This window comes from Chelonoidis abingdonii, chromosome 7 (assembly GCF_003597395.2).
Source record: "Chelonoidis abingdonii isolate Lonesome George chromosome 7, CheloAbing_2.0, whole genome shotgun sequence".
Classification (NCBI taxonomy): Eukaryota; Metazoa; Chordata; order Testudines; family Testudinidae; genus Chelonoidis; species Chelonoidis abingdonii.
The window spans coordinates 61,112,064-61,138,778 of NC_133775.1; the positions used below are offsets into that span (position 1 = coordinate 61,112,064).

The 26,715-nt window shown below is 46.3% G+C and overlaps 1 protein-coding gene across 4 annotated transcripts in view; it reads left to right on the top strand.

Annotated features, from left to right (window-relative positions):
• Positions 1–17,406, top strand: part of TNR (tenascin R) — a 306,212-nt gene extending 288,806 nt beyond the window's left edge. For 3 of the 4 annotated variants that reach the window (XM_032778468.2, XM_075067918.1, XM_032778469.2), the window contains 9 exons: positions 892–1,011; positions 2,559–2,702; positions 3,646–3,776; positions 5,219–5,351; positions 8,917–9,068; positions 11,245–11,341; positions 12,431–12,592; positions 14,999–15,162; positions 15,556–17,406. In XM_032778468.2, the coding sequence (XP_032634359.1) occupies positions 892–1,011; positions 2,559–2,702; positions 3,646–3,776; positions 5,219–5,351; positions 8,917–9,068; positions 11,245–11,341; positions 12,431–12,592; positions 14,999–15,162; positions 15,556–15,675 (1,223 nt within the window). In that variant the 3' untranslated portion in view covers positions 15,676–17,406. The remainder of the gene's footprint in view (positions 1–891; positions 1,012–2,558; positions 2,703–3,645; positions 3,777–5,218; positions 5,352–8,916; positions 9,069–11,244; positions 11,342–12,430; positions 12,593–14,998; positions 15,163–15,555) is intronic. The other variant, XM_075067917.1, reaches the window with a different exon arrangement.
• Positions 17,407–26,715: the final 9,309 nt, after the last annotated feature.

Here is a 26,715-nt window from a genome sequence, read left to right on the forward strand (position 1 = left end):
CAGCACCAGCCAAAGTGATCCTTTGGGCAAGCAATCCCATCATGCTGAGCATCTAGGCAGCGGTGGGTGTGTCCATACAAATAAGATCAGATTCTGAAGTCTTTTTCCACAGGTCACCACTAGATGTCGGGGAGAGCTCATTCAGACTCTGCTTACACACGTGCCAGCCTGACCCAAGCTCCACTCAATGAATAAGGTTCCTGTGGGCCCAACATGGACTTTTTAAATATGTCCAACAAAAGCCCTTAGAAAGTCTGCCTGCCTTAGGGCAGAGGGGAACCATGCATCCACAGTGCGGCCACAGTGCAGCCAGAGGGCAGGTCACAGAAGATGATGTTGATTGGCTGATGCTAAAACATCCTTTCCTAAGGAAAGTACCAACCGTCAGTAACAGCCCTTCTGGTAGGAATGCACAATAGCCATGGGCAGATGGGGATCTGTGAGTAGCCTGTAGGAAGCAAGAGCAGAAATTTCACCTACTGCAAGGGTTTTCTACCCCACAGAGTTAGCAGCAGCAGCATAAAAAAGCCCTTGTGGATTAAAAAAAAAATCTGCCTAGCAGGAATAAAAGCTATTGAACCGATATGCAGTGGAGTTAGAATCATAGAACCAGGAAGTCAGAAGGGACCGCAAGGCTCATTTAGTCTAACCCCTGGCAAGATGCAGGATTTGTCGTCTAGACCATCCCAGACAGATGGCTACCTAGCCTTCTTTTGCACACCTCCAGTAAAGAAAGGCTGATGACTTCCCGAGGCAGTCTGTTCCATTGTCCTACTATTCTTACTATTAGGAAGGTTTTCCTGGGATTTAATCTGGAATTCACGCCTCACCCCCAGAGAGTCCAGTTCCTCTTCACACCCATCACCTGATGAATTTATGGTTCCTTCTCAGCCATGGACCACCCGCTGGGTCTGACTGCCACCAATGTCACCCCAACAGAAGCCCTGCTGCAGTGGAACCCACCTCTTTCTGAGGTCGAGAACTACGTCATTGTACTAACGCACTACACAGGTACGTCTGTGAAGCCGGAGAGCCGAGCTAGTTTGCCTCCAAACTGTAAGCTGCGAGATTTGCACGTGGCTTTAGCACCACTAGCTAAACTCGATTAGCTGCAGCAGAAAATAATTAATTAGCCTGATCCCCGCCCCTCCCAGACAGCTGGTTTAAAGGGATTCTATCATTATAGGTTGGTTGGCAAAACCATGTAAAACCAGAAAAGCTAGGACAGGGTGGCAGAGAGGCCAGCCATGCCCTGATTTCAAACCGATATCTACTCCTGCTTGACTTTTTCCACACACACATTACACAGCCTACTCCTGCCTGAGTGTCCTGTCAACCCAGAGAGAGGTGCCCTGACACTATACCAACAGGGTCCATCCCCCCTCTGCAATGCTCCTGGCCCCAGCACTCTGAAGACAAGAAATCCTGGTGCTGACGCTGAAATCTGAGCTCCAGACACCCTCGCAGCTAGCGCAGCTCACCAAAATTAGACATGAATATGACAGAGCCTCCAGTTATCCCCAGTATTGAAGAGGGAAAAATGGAGACGATGCAGCCTGTGAATTCTATGTTTTTTTTTTTACAATTTCAACAATAAATATTGATTTCTATTTTTTATTTTTCTCCAATTTTTAAATATTTTGATTTTCACAGTTGAGGGCACTAAAGGGGGCTGTAGGGGGTTCCCATAATCAACAGCAGGGCTACAAGGGGCTCCCTGCATGGCTGAGGGGCCAAAACACTGGAGCACAAGGTGCCAGGGATCATGGCCCGGCACAGCAGAGATCCTGGCCAAGACTGCAAGGAGGAGCACAAGCCACCGGCCATGGGGAGGCCATCCCGCTGCTGAATCACTCCATCCCCAGACAGGGAATCAGGTTTCACTGGCCCTGCAGGGCTCCCTGCACTGCCACAGGACTGGTGCTACCCAATTCCTGCAGGTGCAAGGTCGGGGACAGGTCTGCACTCTCACCAACTGAGGGTGGATATTTTTTCATTGATTTCAGTGTGGCAGCTGAAATTGACATTTCCTTACATCTGTTGCTTTAAACCTAAGCCCAAGCCTGCTTCTAACACCAAACAAAACTGCTCTGCTCACAGATTGCAGGGCAGTGAGTTTACAAATTAGTAGCAAGAAAGGAGGCAGCATGATCCAGTGGGCAGGGAACTGGGTTTTAATCCTGTTGACTTGCTTTGTGATCTTCCACAACTCTAAGCCTGCTTCCCCAGCTGTAAAATGGTGATCATAATTCTTATGTTCTTTGTAAGTTGCATGGAGAACCTGGGATGGGAAGTGCTATGTACGGGCCAGGTGTTGGCATGGTTTTTGTAAGGAGTGTGGGCAATGGCCATTATCATTCTTCTGCGATCTGAAGGAAGGAGGACATAATTCATCCAAAGAGTGGAGACATGCTGGCAACACAACATGGTAAAATGCCACCTGTTGTGCCCAGGCAACCCGCCACAATAGGCTTTTGTTTCAAATGGTTCTTTCTTAGTCATATTTTAAGAACAGAAGGGCTCCGGATTCAGTCCAAGCCAACTCCATCTGATTTCAGTTGCAGGGGAGACCATTCTAGTGGATGGGGCCAATCAAGAATACCAGCTGATCAACCTGATGCCCAGTACCAGCTACATGGTCACCATGTATGCCACCAATGGGCCTCTCACTAGCAGCACCATCAGCACCAACTTTACAACTCGTACGTACGGTAACTTCTTCCCTTCTCCAACTAGGTGTCCTTAGCGGTTTTTATTTTGTCCAGCTGGGGAACAGAAGCCAAATAAGCTGTTAAACAGTCTGTTTTATGTGCTCAGGGACCACAAAGGCACCCAGATACCATGATGATAGGCATGGTATAAGAACCAGACTATACTGATACATGTGAGATGTCAGGTTCAGGAAGATGCTTTTCAAACACTCAGCAGTTCCTTTCTGCTGATCCCTCTAGATAAGATATCCTGCTGGCTTCCAGAGGAGACCCTTATCACAGGGGTCTCCAACACGGAGCCCCCATGGCGCCTGCTGGGGCATCTATGTGTGCCCACGTACTGACTGGCAGACAAGCATCCGCTGAAATGCCACCGAAAAGCGGCATCATCAAGAGGTGAAAGTCAGCAGCATTTCGGCGGAAACGCCTCTTGACGTTGCTGCTTCTCAGCAGCATTTCGGCGGATGCTTGTCCACCAGCCATGGTCCTCGGTGGCTCGTCGTCCGGCACCTGCCACCCAGAAAAGGTTGGGGACCACTGCCTTATCAGATCCTTTTCTTACCCACTGCCATAAGGCTGTATACAGGAGAACAATGGAATCTGTTTCACTATTAAATAGCTACTTGACAGACATTGTGCTTCATGCAGTTCATAGCAATTGTACGACAAAAAAAGTCCATGTGGAGAATATTTATCTGGTTCCTAGTGCCCTGTAAGTGGAGCTCCAGCTAGGGGTGGGCAAACTGGCCTGGAGAGAAAGGGGATGGATGGGCTGAGCACAGGACTGTAAGACTGTAAGAACCCAGACTTCTGTGGTTCAGCCAGCACTCCTGTCAACATGATTCATGGATCCAGCGTGCTGTTTCAATCAGCTGTAATAGCAATGCTAGTGTGTCAGACTCCCGATTCCCTGGGTTCCTATTGACCTTTCCAGTTCTGGATCCCCCAACTAACTTGACTGCCACTGAGGTCACCCGCCGGAGCGCCCTCCTTTCATGGCAACCTCCAATGGCAGAGATCGAGAACTACATCATGACCTATAGATCGACTGATGGAAGCCGGAAGGTGAGTTTTCACTGATAAAGGGAATTGCACTAAAACAAGAATCAGATTGGTGTGGTGGGGCGGGACTAATAAATGAGGCAATCCAAGCCACCAGAGGAAGGACAATGTTTCTGAGAGTTTTGCATAAATACTGAGGCTCAGGCTGACCTGGATGACAGACACAAGTTTCCTCATAGATACTACTATTAGACAATGCTTAGATAGGTCACAATCCATGGGGTAAGCCAAGAGATGGAGACAAAAATCAGTTCCCACATCTGCAGGTCCAAATGGGCAAGATACACCTGGAATGTTTGGAAGAAGTAATGAATAAAATTTCAGAACCTCTGAAAATTAGTCATTGGAGCCCAGAGAAAGGTACCTGAGCAATGGAAGGAGGCTAATATGATACTTATCTTTAGAGAGAGTAGAAAGAGAGATGCAGGCAACTAACTCACCTTACAGCACAGTGTGTTTGATCATTTAATGAGTGTGTCAATATCTATGTGGAAGAAACCTGCCTATGAACATTGCTTTATCAGAAATAGGTCATTGCAAACATGCCTACTAGTTTCCTTTGACAGTATCACTAGTTTGCAAGTGACGTAGGATGTTGGCATTTCAGTAAAGGTTTCAATAAGAGCCACATAATCTGTCTGAACACCAGCTAGATTAAAACAACAGAGAGCACAGACTAGGAATTGGCTAACAGAGCTGGCCAGCTCCACTCTTTATGCTGCTCTGGGCATCAGGGATGCCCTATTTCAAGGGAAATGTGATGTCCTGAATTCAGGTCCTAGCAGGTACAGTAAACAGACCATCAGTTGTCTACAGGGAAGAGTGAAATACACCTCTCTGCAGAGGAATAGGAAATCGCCTGTATACCACTTAACCCCACCACCACTGCCCCAATAGGATCCGTGGTACATAGATCTCTGCTGAGGGCTGAACTTCATGCTAAATGATTAGGAATTAAACAGGCTTTTTGAACTACGCATTTTTCTATGAAGCACCTCAGTTGACTTCCAGTGAGGTTACACAACATGCTCTCTGGGCCTATGGAAATCAGTAATCCATGTACACAGGGACCATGAATAGCATCTGCACATCACCCGCTATTCTGGAGGACTTGCTCTGTCTAGTCACCCTCAGTCTCCCTGGGGTGAAGTTCAAAAAGGTAACATGGCTGAGCAGCTAAGCCTACGAGTCAGACGATATGAAGTCTAATCTGTTTTGCCCCAACATACTGTGTCTTAAGGTAAGTCACTTTCCCTCTGTTTACTCTTTGGAGAAATGGGGGTGGTAATACTACTAGGGGTGCTGAGAGCTTATCGGGAATAAATGGCTTTAAGATCCTCAGTCACACAGCATGCACTATAGAAGTTCCTGGCTTCTGTTCCCTCTTTACATGCTGTCTGGGTTCCACCTCTTGGCTTCCACCTACTTTTGTGAACCGCATCTAGGAGCTGATAGTCGACGCTGAGGACACCTGGATCCGCCTAGAAGGGCTTTCAGAGATCACAGAATACACCGTACGCCTGCAGGCAGCCCAGGATGCGATGAGGAGTGGGTTTACCTCCACCAGCTTCATCACAGGTCAGGAGTTTATTCCCTACCTCGTTTGACCAGTTGTGCCATGCTGCGCCAGCCGTGGTCTCCCCGTGTGTCTCAAGGAGATTGTCTATTATCTCCCAGTGCTAAGGAAGACAACTCGTCCCCTAACCCCATGCCTGCTCACGTTCCAGAGGCTTGGCCCCCTGCCCCTCAACTTACCCAAATACACAAAGCCGAGACGTAAGTTCTATCTCAACTTTCATTACCACAGGCATTACCCTCCCTTCTCCCTACAAAGGGCATAAACCAGAGATAGAAACCAGATCTGGATTCTGCCCTAGTCCAAGAGTATTCAGATCCAGGCTTTGAATTCAGGCCCCATGTCTGATACAGAGATCACATATTTCAAACAGATCTTTTTACCTTGTTCTTGCTCCTCTCCAAAGAATTAGAACATTCGGTGCAGGGGATACTCTTTTAGTGACCAGGGGATGGACTAAATGACTTAACAGATCTTTTCCATCTCTAAACTCCATGGACATGATTCTGATCTCATCCTGATCTATACCAGGAACAACTCCACCTAGGGTCAATAGAATTACCACAATGTACAACCGGTGTAAGACCAGAACCAGTCCCTGTGATGTTCTGACTGCCCGACAGCACTGCCTTCCTGTTCTTTAGAGCAGTCCTATTTATTAAATATTCTACCCTCATGGAATGGATGTTGTGTTAAGCTGATTAAGACTCACAGTCCCCATGGCCCTATTGTCGGAGTGCTTACTAGAAGCAGTCTGCCCTGAAACACTGCATGTTGAAAACACTCATGTTAAAAATGTGGGCCGAGTATAGCATCCACTGTGGGTGAGTTTTGTTCAGAAAGCAGCACTCAATAGGCACTATGCACATTGTGCAGAGCTGAATCCAATTACATTTGTGCCTTGGCTCTTCAAAAGAGATGACAAAAAGCCTGAAGATGCTGTCCACTCTACAGTGCTGAAATCACTTCCTCTGTATTCATAGTTAGATTAAAAGAGCTCCCTTTAAATCCGCTGCAGACAGACATACACACCAGTCAAGGCACATGAAAATGCCTTGTAACCTGCTTTCATGTGATAACAGAAGCTAGCAACAACAAAAACCCTTCTTGCCTGATACATCTATAGATCAGGGCCTCTTACGCTAGTCTTGCCTCGACTCCATTGGGCACAAAGGATTACAGCATATGCGAGAGGGGATGGAAAAGTAGATATACTTGCTAGGGATGAACTTGAGGTCAGGATGAAAACAGACAAGGCCAGATCCCCAGGTGGTGTAAATCAACGAGGCTCCATTGACAAGGGAGATTATGCTGCGATTTACAGCAGCTGAGGATCTGACCCTATACAGAGTCAGAGAATGTACTGTAAATGGCTTCTTCCCTGAGAGACATGTTAGAAATAGGTTTAAATGAAAATAGAAGCGAGTAACATGCACAATAAACCTGTTTTTTTTCTAACATATCTATGAAACAGAAGCATCTGGGGATGAACAATGAAACAATGAGCTCTGTAGACTGCAGTTGCTTCCACCTTTCCCTTGTCTAAGAGCCAGGGCATCACATTACATTTACTCTAGCAACATATCTGGGCACTTTCCAGGAGAACAATGGGTTGTTTTTGTTGGTTGTTTTTTTTAAAAAAAACACCTTTATTTAAGATGTTTTGCTTCTTTGTGTTCACACATAACAGGGCTCTTTCATTCTTCCTGGCATATTAATAGCTGTCTGTTCCGTTTGTCTTTCATATTTGCATAAGGTTCTGGGGGAATTGTGTACAAATGGTAAAAAGGAAAAAAAAATCAATACACTATTTATAATTTGTAGTTTGAAATTTCTTTCAAAGTCAGCTTCGATTTTAAAGATCTGAATATAAATTAAGAAATGTGGTCTTCACAAAGCACCAGAGACTATAATGTGTGTGTCTTTGAAGCAGATTTCATTGTGTGTTTAATACTATACATGACAAGTCTCTCACGAGATCTTGTGTTAAAAAGCACAGAGACTGTAAAATAGGGGCTGTTTGCCTTTTGGCCAAAATGAAATCAATTGACTATTCACACCCCAAGAATTGGTGGTGGGGACTAAATAGAAAAACCAACAACAAAACCAGGGTTTGTAAATGTCTTCCCACTTTTTAATCACACTCCCTTTGATGTTAAACTTACAGGGGCATTGCACACCCAATGCGGTTTACATCCATTTCCTGTGTAACTGACACTGCCATTTAAGCCATCATTGAAACTGAATCAAAGATTTCCCCACAAGTTTGTGACCATTTGTGCCATAGTCCAGATTCTCCTCACACATACACTAGTGAAAACCAGTGTAAGTCCACTGACTTCTGGGGAGTTGCTCCTTATTTATTCTTGGCATGAATGAAAACAGAATCTGGACTTGCATATGAAATCTGGTCCACTATAATGAATATTTTTCACTGAGGATGATCACAGCTGTTGTCAGTGGGCCTTGTTCTTCTTGCAGTTACACTATATCACAAATAACTCCAGTGGACAGGGCAAATTCCCCCTCTCATGTACAAAAGTGTAAATCAGTACAACTCCTATGCCAGTGATAAGCTAGTGTGCAACTTTTGTGAGCTAAAACTCAGATGCAAGTTCCTGATACTGCAGAACTATTGAGATCATATAGGACTGGTAAAGCATTAACTCAGGCCCCCACACTGTGAGCATGTCTTCATTTGAAAATTGCATCAAGCTGGAACATGTCCACGAAGAATCACACTACCTACCACAATGCTGACCATGACTTTGCAGTCTGCATAGACATGGACCAGTTGCGTTCAACACCATGTCTGCCGGGTCATGGGTACACCCTGCTGAATTTTCTAACGAAGACGAGCCCTGCCTAAACTGGATTGTCCTGACACTTATATGGATGTAGTAACTCAATTGAAATCAGTCTGGTTACATGTTTGTAGAACCAGTGTTGATGAGGAAAGAACACTGGTGTTTCCCAAATTATCTGTGTATATTGGGAACAATTAATTTAACAAGATCCATGGAAAACTATCACAAGATGTTACACTCTCATTCATTGTACCCAGTAGAGTTACTGAGTGTCATGCCATTATACCTTGTGGCATATGATGAGTTAATCCAGGGGTTCTCAAACTGGGGGTCGTGACCCCTCAGGTATCACGAAGTTATTACAGGGGGTTTGCGAGCTGTCAGCCTCCATCCCAAACCCTGCTTCGCCTCCAGCATTTATAATAGTGTTAAATATAAAAAAGTGTTTTTAATTTATAAGGAGGGGTCGCACTCAGAGGCTTGTTATGTGAGAGGGGGTCCCCACCACTGAGTTAATTAGTACAAGCAATGAGCTTATCGCATGATGAGGCATGACATGTGAAGTAAGCCAAGAGATAGCTTATGCACTTGACGGAGTTACTATGATTTATCAGGCTGATTCATGACCTCGGAAGTCAATTCATGTCCTTCCTGGATTAGAGTAAGCCTTGTGTGATGTCGTATCATACAGTATATATCATGTGACATGTGTAGGGAGGTGCTGTGCCCTCTTCGAAGCTTTGCCTCTCTAATTTCACAGGAGGCCGCGTGTTCGCTAATCCTCAGGACTGTGCCCAGCATTTGATGAATGGCGACACCATGAGTGGAGTCTACACCATCTCCGTCAATGGGGACCTCAGCCAGCGAGTGCAGGTGTACTGCGACATGACCACGGATGGGGGAGGATGGATTGTAAGCCTCCATGTAGAACTCATCATCAGAACAATTAGAGCTGGGGCACATTTTAAGGACAAAAAAACTTTTTTTCCCATTGAAATCTGCAGTTTCAGGTTGACTGAAACATTATGTGAATTTTTGTTGGATTTGGCAAAATGTTTGGGGGGGGGAATTTCCCTCAAATTCAACAGGGTTAGATTTCTTTAAAATTCAAAATGATTTTCATTTGAATTTTAATTCAATTTCATTAAATAAAATTTGAAAGGTAAAAAAACATTTTTTTTCTAATTTTTTCAGTTTGGATAGTGAACAGGAACATCAGTTATTTGCACAGCTCTGCTAATGGTTTTCCATTTCCCAGCACCATCCTTGTATTCCAGAGGATCCCCCACAATGCGTTAGACACCATACAGGGCCACATCATTCACAAAGGCCAAGCAGCCACCTCTGGGGAGGAATGCAGCAGCTGTTTGGCAGCACATGGCAACAGTTACAGGGAAGAAGGAAAAGTTATCCTAATCCAAGTGAAGGGACGAACCAGCTGGGTAGAATGTAGCTTGGGGGAGACACAAGGTTTAACATCACTACTCTATCTCAGGGTTAGATTGCACCTGGCCTTTGAGTGGTTGTGCAAAGGGGTGGGCAAAGGTGCAAGTACCCTTCCTACTCCTTGCACTCTGGTTATAATCAAAGTCCCCAGGCTCTTCTAATTGCAGGGACAGCTCCCTGCTAACAGCTGCTGGGGCACAAGCCACCCCAAAGAAAGCAGGGAGAAGCTATGTCCAAGTTCTCACATGTATCAGCAGTGGCGCAGGTCAGCACTGTAAGTCACAGCAGCAGGAACACTCCTTCTCAGTGCCCAGCTGGTCTTTGAGACATAATGCATCCTAGTGCCGGGCACTGCAGCCCTGCACCACCCCCTGTGCAAGGATAAAGCTAAAAAAACCAAGTCCAAAATATGCCATAGGACCTTCATGTCATTACTCCTCCAATAGCCTCCCCAGCAGCATGGTGGCTCCAACTCTATGCTAGGGCACTGGTGCAATGAAAACAGTGATGTTTCCTGAATAAGCAGCACTACTGCCTGCAGCAATGAGGTTTATCCTTCAACTCTCCCATCCAAGAACAAACCAAGCCTGATGCTGCTTAGTTCTGGAGTTCAGATGAGACCACAACTTTTGGATGTGGGGCTATAAGCCACAAAAGAGAAACACTGTATGCCCATAATAAATGAAAGTAAAGCACAGCTCTGGCCACACAGCTATTAAAGACAGCAAAGCAATACACCAAAAGAGGCTTAATACAGTCTACTTCATTTTCCAGTCTTAAGGAATGGGTCCTGAGCTGTTAATAGGAGCTGCACTTGGAGAAATTCCCTTTGAGTGATTTGAAATGTTTGCAGCTCCTTTTGGAAGTAAAGCATAGCCTGAAGCTGAAACTGATCTATTGTCCTATACATGAAATTAAATGGATACTAGCTTTTAAAGTAAATGATTTGCACTCACAGGGCTCACCATATGGTGGTGTCAGCCATCAGCTAGAGTGACTTTGTACAGTGCTTTTAGAAGCAAATGCTATTTAGTTGAATAGCACAAACACAGCCTGACTCAGGTGGACCGGCACCTGAACCAGAGAATACTCTGCTGTTCCAACTGGATTGTGTTGTCATGCTTTCTCTCACACAGAAAAGGGCTTCCTAAATCAAAGTATAAATTCCTAACACTGCTGGTATGGATTCTTTCACCAAAGCTTTTACCTGCTTTTTTACTCTGCTTCAAAGCCTCACATCTGATTTCATGCTGAAGGGCTTACAGAAATAACTAGTTAAAAAGAAAAATCACATGCTGAAAAGTGGGCAGTGTTGTCCATTGGTTAGAGCGGGGAACTTGACATTAGGGTTTCTAGATTCTGTTCCCAGCTCTCCAACTGATTTGCTGTGGACATCACTTAACATCAGTTTATCCATCTGTAAATTGACTGTTGCCATACATGTCTAACTTCCATGTCTGTAGTGAGAATTAATACATTAACCTCTCAAGCTCTGAGCTCCTCACTTGAAGGGTGGTATAGAAAGGCAAAGTACTATCTTTTAATTTCACATATAACAAAGCCCATTTGGCTATGATCTATCATTATTTCTGCATAGAGCAAAGATTCTTCCATGTGGCTTTTATTCCTTCTCCCTTTGTAGGTGTTCCAGAGACGGCAGAATGGGCTGACAGATTTCTTTCGAAAGTGGATGGATTACCGCGTTGGCTTTGGAAACCTAGAGGATGAGTTTTGGCTGGGTAATGCCCTCACCTCTTTGTCTGTCACTGACAGTCAGCCTGGTTGTGATCAGTGGACGTTTTGCATCTTTCAATGGGACACTTATCTCTCCAAGCTTAATTTCCATCTCTCTGTGTCTGCATATCATTAGAGGGGTTATCTGTCCATCTTTCCCCTATTGATCTGCTTTTCTTCACCATGGTATTTCCTCCTTTGTTCTGTCTGCATTCATATCATTAGCAACATGTCATGCGGAGGAAACGTGACATAAAAGGAGATCACAAAGGCGCAGCAGTTCCTGATTTGTTAGGTGGCACAGTAGGCTTTTTCACTAGCCCTGCACCCATGGAGACCTGATTTCAAATCTCCTTAGATCACAAAAGGAATGGAGCATGGCCATTCTGTCCAATTCCCTGGAAGGTTTTTGTCTGCATTATAAATACACTCTGTAATTTAACATGATTAGTAATTTCTTCTCAGAAGAAGCCCAGGCCTAGAATGGTGGAAACTGAGGAATGAGTGGGCGAGGCATTGGCAAAGCTCTGCTTGAGTGGAGCATGTACAATTAATATCGTCAGTGGATGGCTGAAAATGGCATTTCTCATCCCTGATCTTAATGAGTGAGAATATTGACCTGAGGAAATGTAAAAAACAGATATTGATGATTTAGCATTGCTTCAGACCGGAATGCTGTCACACAGGGACAGGACTATGCATGTACACACTGGAGGTGGGTCCAAGGTGCAAACACCCTTCAAATGTAAGGTGTTTGGCATCAGAAGCCAGATTCGGATTTTGCAAACGATTCCTATTACAATGAGTCAAACCCCAAAACTGCAGAGCCAAACACTCTAGACTTAGTTATGCTAGAAATCTGGGTCCAGTGTCTTGTTCTGTACGTAAGTGTTAAGTCCACATTCGGTCACTAAGGGCAGAGACACGAACTGAGGCAGTGTGGCTTTTCTTCAAAGCATTGGTGATTACTGGGTTCTCCTCCTCTGCATTTGCTTGCCATACATTTTCACTGAGCCCAGAATCTCCTTCCATTTTCTTCCCAGAATTGCAACCAGGTACCAGATCTCACCTGAACTCTCTACTTTTCTCTGCAGGGCTGGATAACATTCAGAAGATCACATCGCAGGGACGCTATGAGCTACGAATAGACATGCGAGATGGCCAAGAGGCAACTTACGCCTATTACGACAAGTTCTCCATCGGTGATGCCAGGAGTCTGTACAAGCTCCGGATAGGAGACTACAATGGCACTTCCGGTACACACTATCACTAACAAGCACCTACGTGCAGCAGGAAGCTTTCTGGACTGGTGGGTCCGAAATGCCTGCAGTGCATAAGCTTGAGCAGTGTAAGGAAATCCCACCACTCAAAAGATTAATTCCTTTCCTGGAGGCTACTTACCACTCTGGCCCATCCAAATAGAGGTCCTTATTTGTCTCTGCTGCCTTGTGAGTAATCAGATAAACCACTATGGTAATCACCAGAAGGCACATGTTTAATCAGCACATAGAATTTTCCATGGGCAGTACTATACAACACCCATTGCTGTTCAGCTAATTGGATCAATAATGAGAGCTAGTGTCTCGTACAACAAAAACAGCAGATTAGTCTGTTAATGCCATGCTTCCATAGGAACTGAAAAGCTGAAGTCATCCATATAGTACCATTATATACTTTGCTAGAACGTTAGCCCAGCCACTGTTCGTGGGTGAGACAGAACTGCTAAGCTTCACCCACCACAATGTTGGCAGGACGATGTTCTAACACTGAGATACCTTCAGGGGGATGGTGGGGGAGAACTCACTTCCACAACTAAGACTAGATATTTCAATGAATAACAAAATTAGCCGCAGTTTGTCAGGGACAGACAGAGGCAGCCAGGTCTAGTGGTTAGCAGAAGGTCATGTTTGGGTTACCGGGAATCAGGCAGGAGCCAGACACACCAATCCAGACAGGGTCAGGCACGACTCAGGTCACGACTCAGGAAGCAAGCAGATCAGCAGCTGAAGCACTAGGCGAGATGTCCAAGCAGCAGCCACCTAGGGCCTACTTGTGCAAACCATTTCCTGTGCCTCTCTTTGGGTTTAAATATGATGCCTTGACCAATCAGAGCTTCTGGTGTTTCTCTGATCAGGGCTCCCTGATGTCGCTTCAGGTTTAATGCTTTCTCCACTCAGTCAGTGAGTAGCAAACTGCTGGGTGCGAGCAGGGACGTGTTAGGTAAGTGGAAACCCTGTGGCCCCAGGTTCAAGATGGAGCGGGGAGTCAGGATACAGCTATTCTAGCTTGGATAAAAATGTCTCATGTCCATAAATGCCCAGACTCCAGGTACAAGGCAACCACTCTTTGCCTGGGGCAGCAAGAAACCGTCCACCATATGTAAGATGTAGAATTGTCCATGCCTGTAAGACATCTAGTACTGGGAGAGGAGAGACAGTGGACTAGATGAACTGTTAGTTTGATACAGCATAGCAGTTCCTATGGCCCAGACCCTCAAAGGTATTGAGGCACCTAATTCCCATTGAAATCAAGAGGAGTTAGGCACTTCAATACCTCTGAGGATCCTGGCCTATGTTTGTATCATATCTAGGAGTCTGACACTCCTCCCCTATCCCCAGACTGGTTGAATTATAATGCAACAAAAAGCTTTGTGCTTCAAACCCTTTTCTGCAGAGTTAATAATGACAGAGGGGAACCACCCTTTTTGCCTCTTGAAAGGAGTAAAGTTTTCCCAGACAGTACATTTCCCTTGGGTTTTCCCACATATGTACTCTGTGTGTGTACACGCATGCACATCTCTGTGTTCTTTTTTCAGGACTGTGCATAATTAATATTTTCTGGTCTCTTTGGTATTCTCTTGGGGCATTACAAAGTGTTTATTCGCTTCTTATTGCTCATCATGCATTTAGGGTTACTTTGGAAACATAGAAGCATGACAAAAGTGAAGCAGAAGATGGGCCCACCCCAAAAACCCTAGGTGGGAAAATCTCCCAACTGTAGGAAAGTTCACATCATGATCCAAACTCTGCAGCCAACACCTGCCTACAATGAGCCAAACCACTTCCCCAGATTTGAAAAGCCCCAAACTTTGCAAACTCCGGCTTATCTCTAATTACCATATTCATTACCCTTTCTGTTTTGAGCCAGTCAGACCGCAGTCTGATGGGACCAATGGTTAGAAGGAGAAAACAATCTCTTTGGCCAATAGATGTAAACAGAAACCCTTCATTAGAGCAGTGATGGGTCCTCGCCTCACACCTACATCTAGATTTCCAGTTCTGGGGTGTTTGGATCCAGGAATTTGCTTTAGCCATGAAATTCAGAACTGGACCTGGCTGCAGGTTTTTACCATCTCCAAAGCCCAAAGGGGTTCAGATCCAAGGATCTAGATTTTGTTCAGGCCCATCTTTACACCAGAGTGTCAGCAGAAAGATCTAGGACCCAAGAGGTCAGGAGGTTAGGAACTCAAACTAATCTTATTCCTGTTGCATTCTGCCAGTCTTCAACTCTTTGAGCTGGAGAACTATAGATTAGCAGAATGAACAATGTTATTACATCATAATTTACTCATTGTAGAGAGATTAGCTAGGCCTGACATGGTTGTGCTTACACACCGCAGGTACACCCCTGAGCCTCTCCTCACAGCGTCTCTCTTTATACAGGAGATTCACTCACGTATCACCAGGGACGTCCGTTCTCCACCAAGGACAGAGACAACGATGTTGCTGTTACAAACTGTGCCATGTCATACAAAGGGGCCTGGTGGTATAAGAACTGCCACCGGACTAACCTCAATGGCAAGTACGGCGAGTCCCGGCACAGTCAGGTAAGCGCGGAACCATGCAGCAGAGAGACTGTGCTTCTCATAACCAGGAGCCCCAAGGTGCCTTTCCCGGGCCCTTCCCTTTCGTTACACTGGGCAGAGTCCATCTGGCTTCAGGAGGGAAACTTTAAAGCAATGTCTCTTGCCTTATGAGTGGAAGACACGGGAAAACTAACGAGTTAGCACATACATGAGAGCAGTGGGGAGATGACAAGCCAGAGAGAGAATCCTACACATTTCTTGCCCAGAGACAAATAAGAGAAGCTGCTTCATTAAACAAACTCTTTTCTTTCTTCCCACTTAACTTCCAAGTTCAAACGTGTTTCCTTCTTTCCCCACTCCCTCCATCTGTTTTGTTGTTTTTGCCCTGTGCCTTTCTCTCCTTCCTGCTCGCAGGGGATTAACTGGTTCCACTGGAAAGGCCACGAGTTCTCCATACCCTTTGTGGAAATGAAGATGCGACCCTACAACCACCGTAACATCTCGGGAAGGAAACGACGGTCCCTACAGCTGTGAGCCAGCAGGAATCCTGTCCCTCCCCGCCCCAGCCACCCGACCTGTTCTGTCATTCATTTGTATTTTATAATATGAAAAGGAAAGAGAAATACTACTACTCTGAGCTAGCAACCTGGTCCATAAGAGTCCTGGAAGGGCTGACTGAGTGGCTGGTAGGCTTTGGAAAGGGAAGGGCCTCAGCACCTTCCCAGTGAAATGCCGAGTGCCTGCTCCCCCTGCCCACAACATGGAAAGAGCGAGAGAGATGGATTTTTAGTATTTTTTGAAGACTTATAAATCCCAGGTGAACCCTGTAGGATATGTTTTTGTTGAAAGTGCTCCCTCGCCACCATCTCCACGGCAGCAGGGCCTCCTTCACGCTGCAGGTCCTGTCAGCCAGGGACATCGATAGAGGCTGGCCAGGCCATGCTCTGGGGGCAGGTTTGCTTTTCGGCTTAGCTGTTGGACTAGGGCCTGCAGCTGAGGCCACATGTAGCAGCAGCTGCACCTGGGCAGGGACCACACATAGTGCCAGGTCATTTGATCATACTCAGAGGCACCTTCAACCCAGGGACAGAGACTCCACCTCCTCCCTCTGTCATACCAGCCAGGGAGAGCCTACTTCCTACCCAACATAATGCCCAATCCCTCTGTTAGCCTTGATGATGCAGCTGTCCCTCTCCCTTTGACCAAGAACACACAGTGTTCCTTATCCCCAGGAGCTCACTACATGCGTGCACACATACCCAGTGGGGAGAAGTGAATTTCAAGCTTGGCATTGTGTACCGGGTTACTGCAAGTCATAGATCTCACAAGAAGCGTGAGATGTTTGTCTGCATTGTATTCATTTCTCCTTGCCTTTAGAGCAATCACAGCCTACTTATGAACCCCACCATCACCATACTTGTAACATGCCCAAGGTCACCCCCTATTTATGGTAGGCGCATGGATAGTAACAGAATGGATGGGTGCACTGCATCTGCCTGTAGACGTGAGCTGCTTTAGTGTTTTCTGGGGTGCAGAAGTGGCCCATCTACTCTGCATGTTGACTTCATTATAAACCCTTTGGTGGGTTTTTGCTGTTATTTTTATAAGGCCTAGCTCAGGGTTGAGGAGAGGAGAGGAGAGAAGGAATCACACGAAACAGCTTCTAGGAATCTTTAATGTCATTCTGAAGTAAGTTCATTTAAGCTCCTTTTTCATGGTTATTTTTACGTATGATAATTTGTGACTCATAGTTGTTATTGGTCCTAAACCAAAGAGTATTAGAGGAAGAGCAGTGAGCAGAAGAACTGGCAAGTGGCCGCAGTTCATCCTGAAACTTGCAGAGTAAATTGCAGCCGTGTGCTGTGACATCTAGTCATCTTATTTGTGTTCCCTGGGGTTATGGAGGAAGGATGGATTGGTGGTTGAGGCAAAAGACTTCAATGTAGATTGTCTTCCCACCAGCCTCCTCTGTGATCTTGGGTGAGTCACATCATCTCTGTGAGCTGTTTCCACCAGCTCTCCCCTAGGGAACTGAACTCTTCCCTCCCTCACAGTGTTGTCACAAGGCTTAATTCATTGACATTTGTAAAGCACTTTCAGATCCTTGGATGAAAGGCCCCCATATAAGTTCCAAACATTATGTTTTACCTCCTTATAAAGGGACACTGCCCTGGTTAAAACATGGTATTTAAAAGCTCTATCCCATCCCTGCCTGTTGTTACTAACAACACCTTTAATTATTAAAAGTGATTTTCAAACACTGAATTTACTCATTAACGTTGATGCTGCTTATGTTTTGCACTTTAATCAGTTTGGCCAATGAGAACAGACCAGGCACTTTCCCTTGGTGCATCCCATGCACTAGCACGAGGCGGTTTTGTGTGGGTTCACCATACTGTAGAGGAAAGGTTACCAGGGACTATTGCTATTTGATAGTGGGCCTGAGTCTCGTTTACACCAAGGCCACTTTGCATTCAATTGCAGTTTACGCCCACTTTCAGAGAGCACGTAAAGGGGCCTGAGTGGAACAGACAATTCAGGAGAGAGTCTCTTGAACAGATTCAAGGAGTGTGACTAACTCCCATCTGTTCCCATCTAGCCTGTGTCCAGTGGAGAGACAGGACACTGAGCAGGAAATGTAGTCTCCCCCTTCCCCTCTCCCCTGCCCGTGCCATGCATTGGGACATAAAAACCTAACTAACCCTGGGTTCAGGATTAGGTACAACCCTCCGTCCCCTGGCTGTAAGGTCAAGGGGAAAGACCCCATCTGTTGCTAGTCTGGTCTGGTGGAATGGTGCTGCAGCTGCCCTGTCCTTCAAACACTCAGTTGCCTCTTCCAGTGATGTGGCACTGATATGACCCAGCATGATAAGAGCACTAAGCCTTACTTTCAGTCCTGAACCCAGGGGGTTTCCTGGCCCTTGAGCACAGGAATGGATGAGAGGGTGGTGCTCAGCTAGTCGTAGTTCTGCACACACGTTGGATGTAGAGATGGATCCACAGCCCACTGAAGCTAGCAGAGAGTCTCCTGTGGATTTTAGCGGGCTTTTGCCCTGAGTAAATCACCATGAACCAGAGAAGGTGTAGGGAGATCAAGGAGGAACAAGAAGGCTTCAATGAAGCATTAGACCTGGGTTGGGAGAAGAGTAGGATGGATGAGGCTCTCATGAGAGGTAGAAAATCTCTTCTGTCCTTAGCCACATGCATCACTTCAGAATTCCAAAAGCCAACAAGAAGCAGCAGTTAGGACTGACAGAAGTTTAGGGAAATCCCTAGCAATTATTTGTATGAAAACTGCCCCCACCCATTGACAGTCCACAAACAAGAGGTGACCCTATAAAATGACAAAGCAGGGTAGTTTAACCATTAGAACTAAGTGTAGCAACTGAGCGTCCTGGCTTCAATTCCCATCTGAGGTAGTGTTTCTCTGGGTAACTTCAAGATGGACAAGTCACTTGGCTTGATTGGGCTTTCGTTGCCTTCACTGTCCAATCAGGAGGAAGCATGAAACCTCACTGGAAATGCTGCTGCTCAGCACTAGCGATCCAGCAGAGGGAAAGAAAGCTGTTTCTTTGGATTGGTACAAAAAACAAAAAAAAACCAGTGTTCTAAATCACAACCTCGCCCGATCTTATCCCATGCCCCCATAGAAACTCAGATTGATCTTTCTTTAAGCCTAGTGTTGCTAGCAGGTATCACTTCTCCAGGAAAGGATAGTTCTCTCAATATATTTCCCCACCACACACCCCTCCCTAGCTGCCTCCTAGCCGGGATGGGAGGGTCCTAACGATAGGATTCCATTATCTGACCAGAAGAACACACTGCAGGATGAAGGGCAATTTGCAATCTATCTTCTGATCCCAGTGTATCCTATGACAAGTCATTACCATAGACTTGACGTGATGCAACATGGCACGAGGTTTTGGCAATCAACACTGACATGAAAAGGAATGGGCAGTAAGGGGCAGCCAGGGTGGGCTGAGCACTGAGCTCCCTGAGCAGGGATTGTGCCTCATTTTATCCACACGTGGCACAAGCTAAAGTTTTTCAAACCATCTCTTGTCTACTCTGAGTTGAACCTGGCTTTTTCCTCTGGCACTGGGTGGAAAATCCCTTCTCTCCATCCTCCCACTGTCCCTTGCAGCCAAGAAGCTCAGCAAGGGTTCCCACCTGGAGTAAGTTGCTGAGGAATCTTTGCTTCTTCCTTCCTCTTCTTCACCATCTCAGCCACCTTACATGCTGTCTACCTGCGTAGATTCCCAGCGCTGGCCTCCATGCTAATCAGAGACCACTTGCCCTCAGGACTACTGCTGCTGCCCTCCCTCACCCTCAGGCTCTGAGACTATTAGACCCCTCAAAGGAGAAAAGCCTAGAACGTTACATTTCTGGTGCCTTGGGTGTATCCTGGGAACACCGAGGCAATCAATCAATAATGAATATCTGGCAAAATCTGGCCCTTCTCCTCCATGAAGTGTTGCCCACAAACAGGCTGCAATTTTTCAGAACATGCTGGCTTCTCAGTTTTGTTCAGTTAATGTTTTGGATGAACAAAACTTCAGCTAATGGTTATGTGCAAACTGAGTTCAGCGCTCGTGCTATGGGATTGGTCACCTGATTAAACATGGCCTCTTTTCTTATGCCCTCACTAGATGACCCTTTATAACTACTTCTCTAGCCAAAACAAATTTGGTTTTCTCACCCAATTAGTTCTGTTTCGTAACTGAACTAATCTTGGCTTGAAAATGCACATGAAACAAACTTGGCTCCTTCAAGCATTCATAAGAAATCTATACAAGAGGGAGCAAACTCAACTGAAGGTAAATTCTATACCAGAGGTTGGCAACCTTTCAGAAGTGGTGTGCTGAGTCTTCATTTATTCACTCTAATTTAAAGTTTAGCATGCCAGTAATACATTTTAATGTTTTTAGAAGGTCTCTTTCTGTAAGTTTATAATATATAACTAAACTATTGTTGTGGGTAAAGTAAATAAGGTTTTTAAAATGTTTAAGAAGCTTCGTTTAAAATTAAACTAAAATGTGGAACACACACACACACCCCGGAGCAGTGGCCTGGACCCAGGCAATGTGAGTGCCACTGAAAATCAGCTCGCGTGCCGCAAGGTTGCCTACCCCTGTTCTATACAAATGTTGCTGAGATGGTCATGGCTTATTGTCTCCCTATTTATCCAGCTCTCGTCCTGAGGAAATCACTGAGCTCTAGGTTGGAAGTTTCTCTAGGTCTGGTCCCCTACCCAAAAAGTCAATGGAAAGACTCACTGATTTCAGTGAGCTCTGGCTCAAGCCTTTAACTCGCAGTGAGCCAGAGGCCTCCATGAAGTCAAGGGGAGGTGTTCTGCGCACAGAGCTTGCACGATCAGACCCAGGATTTGGTTTGAAATAAATTTGAAGTAATGGTCCAGACTGAGTGAGGTACAAAAAGGAAAACTCTCAGCATCAGTAGTGACAGGGGAATTTGGAGTTTGCCCTGGAAAGGGCTGAGCATGCTCTATAGCTTTTGACTCGAATGGGAGCATAAGTCTCTTGCGTGGCAGGATTTTAATATTCTTTCTCGAGGTGCTATAAGTAAGATAGGGAGGGAATGTTCTTTGTATATAACATTCCTTTAAGCCAGGACACTAGAGTCCTTGAGAAGAAGCCTAAATTCTCTCTGAACTCTCTCACCATGGAAGAGATGCCTGTATTTACAACAAAGTACGTGGCAGCTGTTAAACAGTAAGCCCTGGTCAGTGGTGTCCTGTCACCAGTGCTAGGGAGAATATGAGGGGAGAGAGGAGAGGCTTTCTGAGGGGATGGACTTGTCTTCCTTTGCTCGGGCTGCTTTAGTGACTGAAGAAGTGGAAGTAGAGCTTAGCAGCTGTATCTTTTCTGGTAGCAAATAAACCTCCTTAAGGACTGGAGGTTGGGTTAGGTTTGGCTAAAAGGGCTTTGAAGGCCAGATGTTTCCCCAAACCACGAACCAGCAAAAATCAAGCTGGGAATCTCCTGAGAACAGGCTGTCTTGAGACATCCTGCTCCTAACCAGGCCAGAAATGGTATTATTCCATGTCTAAAGGCCACAACCATGATCAGGGCCCCAATGGTTCAAGAACTTGCCTCGGGTGTATTTCAGCATTTCTGCTTCTGGTCCCCTCTGCAATTGCAGAGAGGCCTGAATATTAAATATGTGAGGCCATGAGGGGACTTTTTCCTACAAAGGTTCTGTTTCGGTTTGGATCAGCTTTAAGGGAAAGTTCATTTGGATTCCTATTTCATCTCAGCCAGTTCACCCACCCTCGCTCTGTTATTCATTCTGCAGTGGTTTAAGAAGTGCCTGAAAAAATCAGGAGCTAGTGAAGGGAGAGCTGCCTTTCTGGGCTTTGCTAAAAGCACATAAATGTGAGGAATCTGGTGATAAAAACGAGGCCTGGTGCTCTCCCACAGGCAGGAAAATATTCATAGGATGAGCTCTGATAGTTTGTCAGAGTTAATTGCTACCCAAGGAATTCGAAGAAACCTTTGCCTTTGTGCTAGTTTATAACAGCAGTACAATGAGGGTCTCAAATCACACTGCAAACATAAATGAACTAACCCTTACCTTCCCCCTCAAGCATTATTTGTCCCCAATTTAGAGCAGAGAGAACTGAGTCCCCGGAGACAAGGGGAGGGTGGAGGATGAGGAGGCTGAAGAGACTTGCTGAAGGTCACACAAGGAGCCAGATCCTCACCTACTGTAAACTGGCACATCTCCGAATTCCCTGGAACTAGCCAGTGTAACATCAGCTGAGGGCATAGCCTAGCAGGTCTGGTTAGTACTGGTTTTGTATCACCAGTTACTTCTGTGATAAATTTGACCTTCACCAATCTGGGAAGTCCATGTCTAAAGAGATCTTTTCCTCTGAAGGTGACCACAGCCTTGTCTGGGTAAACGCCACACTACAGGGCAGCCTGTGGAGCATACTACACAGGTCAGAGGTCAAGATACCCCTCAATGCACATAGCCAAATGAATGACGTCTATTAGCCCTTGGTTCCCTAACACTACGGATGGCTCAGATGTCACATCTTCACAACAGCAGTACCAGGACTGAAACGCTGGTTGCTAAGATGTGCATCAGGTTCAGATGACTAGGAATTAAAATATCAAGCAGCAGAAACTGCAACTAAGCTCACCGAAGGGCGAGGCCACCTTCTCAAGTTATCCATGGAGACACGTGAGGAAGGAACGTTCTTTTGTCATTTCCTTTGGAATCTCTGGTTCACTGATATCACTTCCTCTTACCCTATAATGGAACAAGTGGCAGTGACAAATACCAGCCAGAAAATAACAAGACCAGCAAACCAGTTATATAGCCCCTGAGGCTAGGTGAGCAAAGCAGAGTAAGAGTGGCCCATGTGGGGAGATAGGAGAAGTGCAATTTATTAAATCCCAGCGGGCACGCTCGTCCTTCCCCTCCTGCCTCATCCTTCCTTCTTATAGGTCAGCTAAAGTCAAGGTTTGGTTCAGATTTCACCCCCTGCCTTCTGACAATCTTCTAGCACACTAAAAGGTGCATGGGACAGCAGCAGGAGGATGGGGGCAGGTCTATTGGTCTCATTGCTTAATACATTTTCCTGGGTGTGTGTATACGCTGTACGTGAAGATATACATATACACACATATTAATGCAATAAGTGTAGTGCAGTATGTCAGTCAGAGGAGTAACCGACTCTGGACATTACCAACAAAGTGCTCATCTGTTCAGATACCCCTCCCCCAGCCCCCACCCCAGGTCCCCCTAGGAAATTTGCTCAGAGGCATTGATTCTCTGCAAGAAAGAGAGGACCATGTTCCACACACCAGGATGCTCTCCTTTCCCAGCTGAAGGCAGCGCCCCTGGAAATTCCCCCAGCTGCCCAGCATGATCTCTAAGTTCCTACAAATAAGGCAGATGCCATAGGTTGGTATGGTAATAAACACTTCCCCCAGTTATGACCCTGGCTGACAGCGCTTACTTCCTGTCCTGCCTATGAACTAGATAAGGCACTCGATGGAATTTTGGTACCACATAATCTGCTATACACCCTGCTATGGAATACAGCTGTGGCACTGCTGTTTCAAAGAAAGGGGAAGGGGCAGGGAAGGTGCAGGGAGCCAGCGTCTTTCAGTGCGAGACCACAGGAACAGACCCTCCTCCTGGGGAGACAAACTCTGAACCCTCCAGACTTCGGCCACCGGCGCTTTTTCGGGGGGGTGGCAAACAAACCCCTGCCCACTCCACCCCTTTTGTACATACATTACTCTGGAATTGTGTTATTATTTTAAAAAGGAATAAAGGAGGCAGAAAGCTCCCCCACAGGAACTGAACTAAACCTACACAACTGAAGGGGGGAGAGAAAACGTAACCGCCCTCCCAACCCTGTCGTGGAAATGTGGCTGGGAGAATGGGACCTACCCTTGTTGACCATTGTTAACTAGTATTTTTAGTCCTGACTGCTCTTAGCCTATGTATAGTTCCTTTTTTAAAATGCATTTTCTATATATTAATAAAAGATTCCAAACGAGCAATGTGTGTGTCTGGTCAGTGAATGGGGAGAACCGCGATAACAGAGACTGACAACTCCTTTCCATTTAGCCCTAACCCAGGCTCCTGATCTCTCCCGCTCTAACCCTATCCTCTGGGTCTGGCAAAGAGATTTTCTGTTCTGCCTTCTCTCGCTCTCCTTGATTCACCTCTCTTTCTGCCACATACTCCTTATGTTTCCCAGGAGACACTCCTTCTGAGGCCCTGTCTCTGCGCACACGCAGCACCAATCTAACTAGACTGGCTTGTTACCAAATTGATCTGAGCAGTCCAAACCCGTTTAAGAAGCATCCACGCAAGGGACTTGCAGTGATTTAGCTCAATTGATTGAAAAACCTTTTTTTCGTACAGTCAGTGCAACTTCTGTGCAGAACAGCCTTAAGTCGCTCCATCTCTGCCCCAGATGAATGGCAGCTGGATCAAGCAGGTAGTGAGTAGGACCCAAATGGATCCTGTATTTAACAAAACGGGATAGCTCAGTGGTTTGAGTAGTAGCCTGCTTAAACCCAGGGTTGTGAGTTCAATCCTTGAGGGGACTATTTGGGGAACTGGGGTAAAAATCGGGGGATTGGTCTCCTGCTTTGAGCAGGAGGTTGGACTAGATGACCTCCTGAGGTCCCTTCCAATTCTATGAAAAGCGAACAGCTCCACCAATTGAATGTCCTGATTCCTAAGCTCCCTCTAGCGTTCTCTAGAAAGAATTGCACTCACTCCTGGTCTGCTCAGCCAGCATTAGATGCAGCTTCTCCCTGCTTTTCTTCTCTGCTTTTTTGTCCCCACTCTCTGCCTTCCTCTGTCTAACTTACTCTTTCTTTCTTCATTTGCCTCCCTCTCACCATCTCATTCTGTGTCTTTCACTCCATTCCACTACCCCACCTTGTTTACACAGATGTGTTTTGTTTCATGGTGTGCCCAATTCCGCCGGCCCCCCCACCATCACCACCGCGTGGGAAGCCCTTGGCACTGTTCAGCACCAGCAGCAGACTTTGTTCTTGCAGACTATGCAGCACGAATCACCACATCTGGCCCTCTGAGGCCAACTTCCAAACCAATGGCACCCTCAGCTAGCACAGGACCCCATCCCAGTCTGCACCACCACCCATGCTGTGCCTCACAAGGCGGAAGCACCCAGGTCTGAGCAGCTGCCAACCAAATGCAAAGCTGGCATGGGGGGGGGTGTATATCAAGGAATCCAAGAGAGAGCGTATACATACAAAGCTCCATGACGGTGCATGTCAGAGAGCACCAACTTGAACGCAGCAGCTGAGTGCTGGCTAAAAATCAGACAGCTGTTACCATTCTCCAGGGCAGGGAAGGAACAGGGCAGGTCTTCTGAACCAATGTGCAAAGGGAACAGACTCCCCGCAAGGTTGTTTGTTTAAAACATCAGCACCACAGATCAAATCCCATGGTTGCCATGAAGAGATTTCTGCAAGAGGATGACAGTACCTGGCCTGCTAAACAGCCACAGCAGCTTGATACTGCTTTGTAAATGATCTAGGAATGTTAGGGAGCATATGGGCAGGTGCGCACACCCCCACACAGCCCTCCCTGGCAAGGAGCGCACACACAATCCTCCCCCAAACTGATCATCCAAGGATGGGGCACTCCCTCTTGCTGGTGGCTCCCAAGCCTGGAGCAACGTGGCAGTGTTGTCTGATGGTGACAATACACAATGCTGATGAGAACAGGGACAAGAAAACAAAAGTCACTGACAGGTGTCTACCAGTCCCCCAGCTGCTGCTCCCATGGGGCTCTGGGGTTCCTGCCTCCCCACCTCAACACCACAAGTCCTGGCCTGGCTGGCAGCTCCCTGGAAGCCTAGCTCCCAAACCACCTTCTGGGCCTGGATCGAGGCTCTTTTCCCACCACCGTGGCTGGCGCCTGGCTGGGCTCACTGGGTACATACCTGGCACTCCTCTTGTCCCTTCCTTGCAGCACCAGCATTTAGCCTCAGCTGGGAAAAAGAATCCACACCAATGCAGAAACAGCAATGAGGACTGAAGGTCTGAGGCCTCCCTTGGAGGTGTGTGGAATACCCCTAAGATTCCCTGCACTTTGGGAGATTTCAGGAAAGCTCAGAAAATACTGTGCAAAAAAAGTGAAACTGTTCCTAGTGTTCCCTGGCATACTGGGGCAGCATTGTGCTAGGCACTGCACAGACACTCCAGGAATGCTAGCCCTGCCCCAAAGAGTTGTATTTCACTGGAGCTTGACAGGAGAAGTCACATTCTATTATAATATCTGCAGATGTGCTCCAGGTCCACCAAGCCTGGAGGTCCCACAAGAGCAGGCAGTGCTACTGTGCCTGACAGTGATTAAAGCAGTGTCTTCCCAGCATTCCTGTGTGTCAGCCCCTTATAACCAGCCCCACCATTCAACCCCAGAGCATGATCTCCTGTCTCCTTACACAAAGGATACTAGGCTCCTAGGTGAGTCTCTTTTCTAAAGCCAACTCTCACAATAACCTTCGTCCTATGCAGCCATGCCACCTTGCACAGAGACTGGACAGCCAAGGGAGCGCAGTACTGTGGCATCAAGCTTCTCTTGCTGTCTCTCCCAGGTTCTCTCTTCTTCCTTTCCCTGTGTCTCTCCAAGTTGTTCCCTTCCTTTCTGCTTGCCTCTTCTCCCCTTTGTTTTTCAGTTTTCCCTGTAAATAAGCCCATCTACATCTCACCTTTTCCCTTCCTCTCTCTATTCTTCTTTCTATTCTTAACCATCAGGCCCTGTCTCCCCACCACCACCACTTCCTCACCGTACCATGTGTGATATCTTCACGGCAAGCAAACGGAGGAGCCACCAGCCTTCATTCATCTTCCGTTCTCATGTTGCTAGGTCTAATTTGATTGCTGATTTAAAGGGGCAGCACCTTGTGTTATTTACTTACACATAAAGTGTCATGCTTGGATGACCTATGAATAGAAGAACTGGACAGGAATTTTCCATTGGAATGATTTCCTGACAGAAAATGCTGTTTCTGCACAATCAAAATTTTATTTTGCTGAAAACTTGATT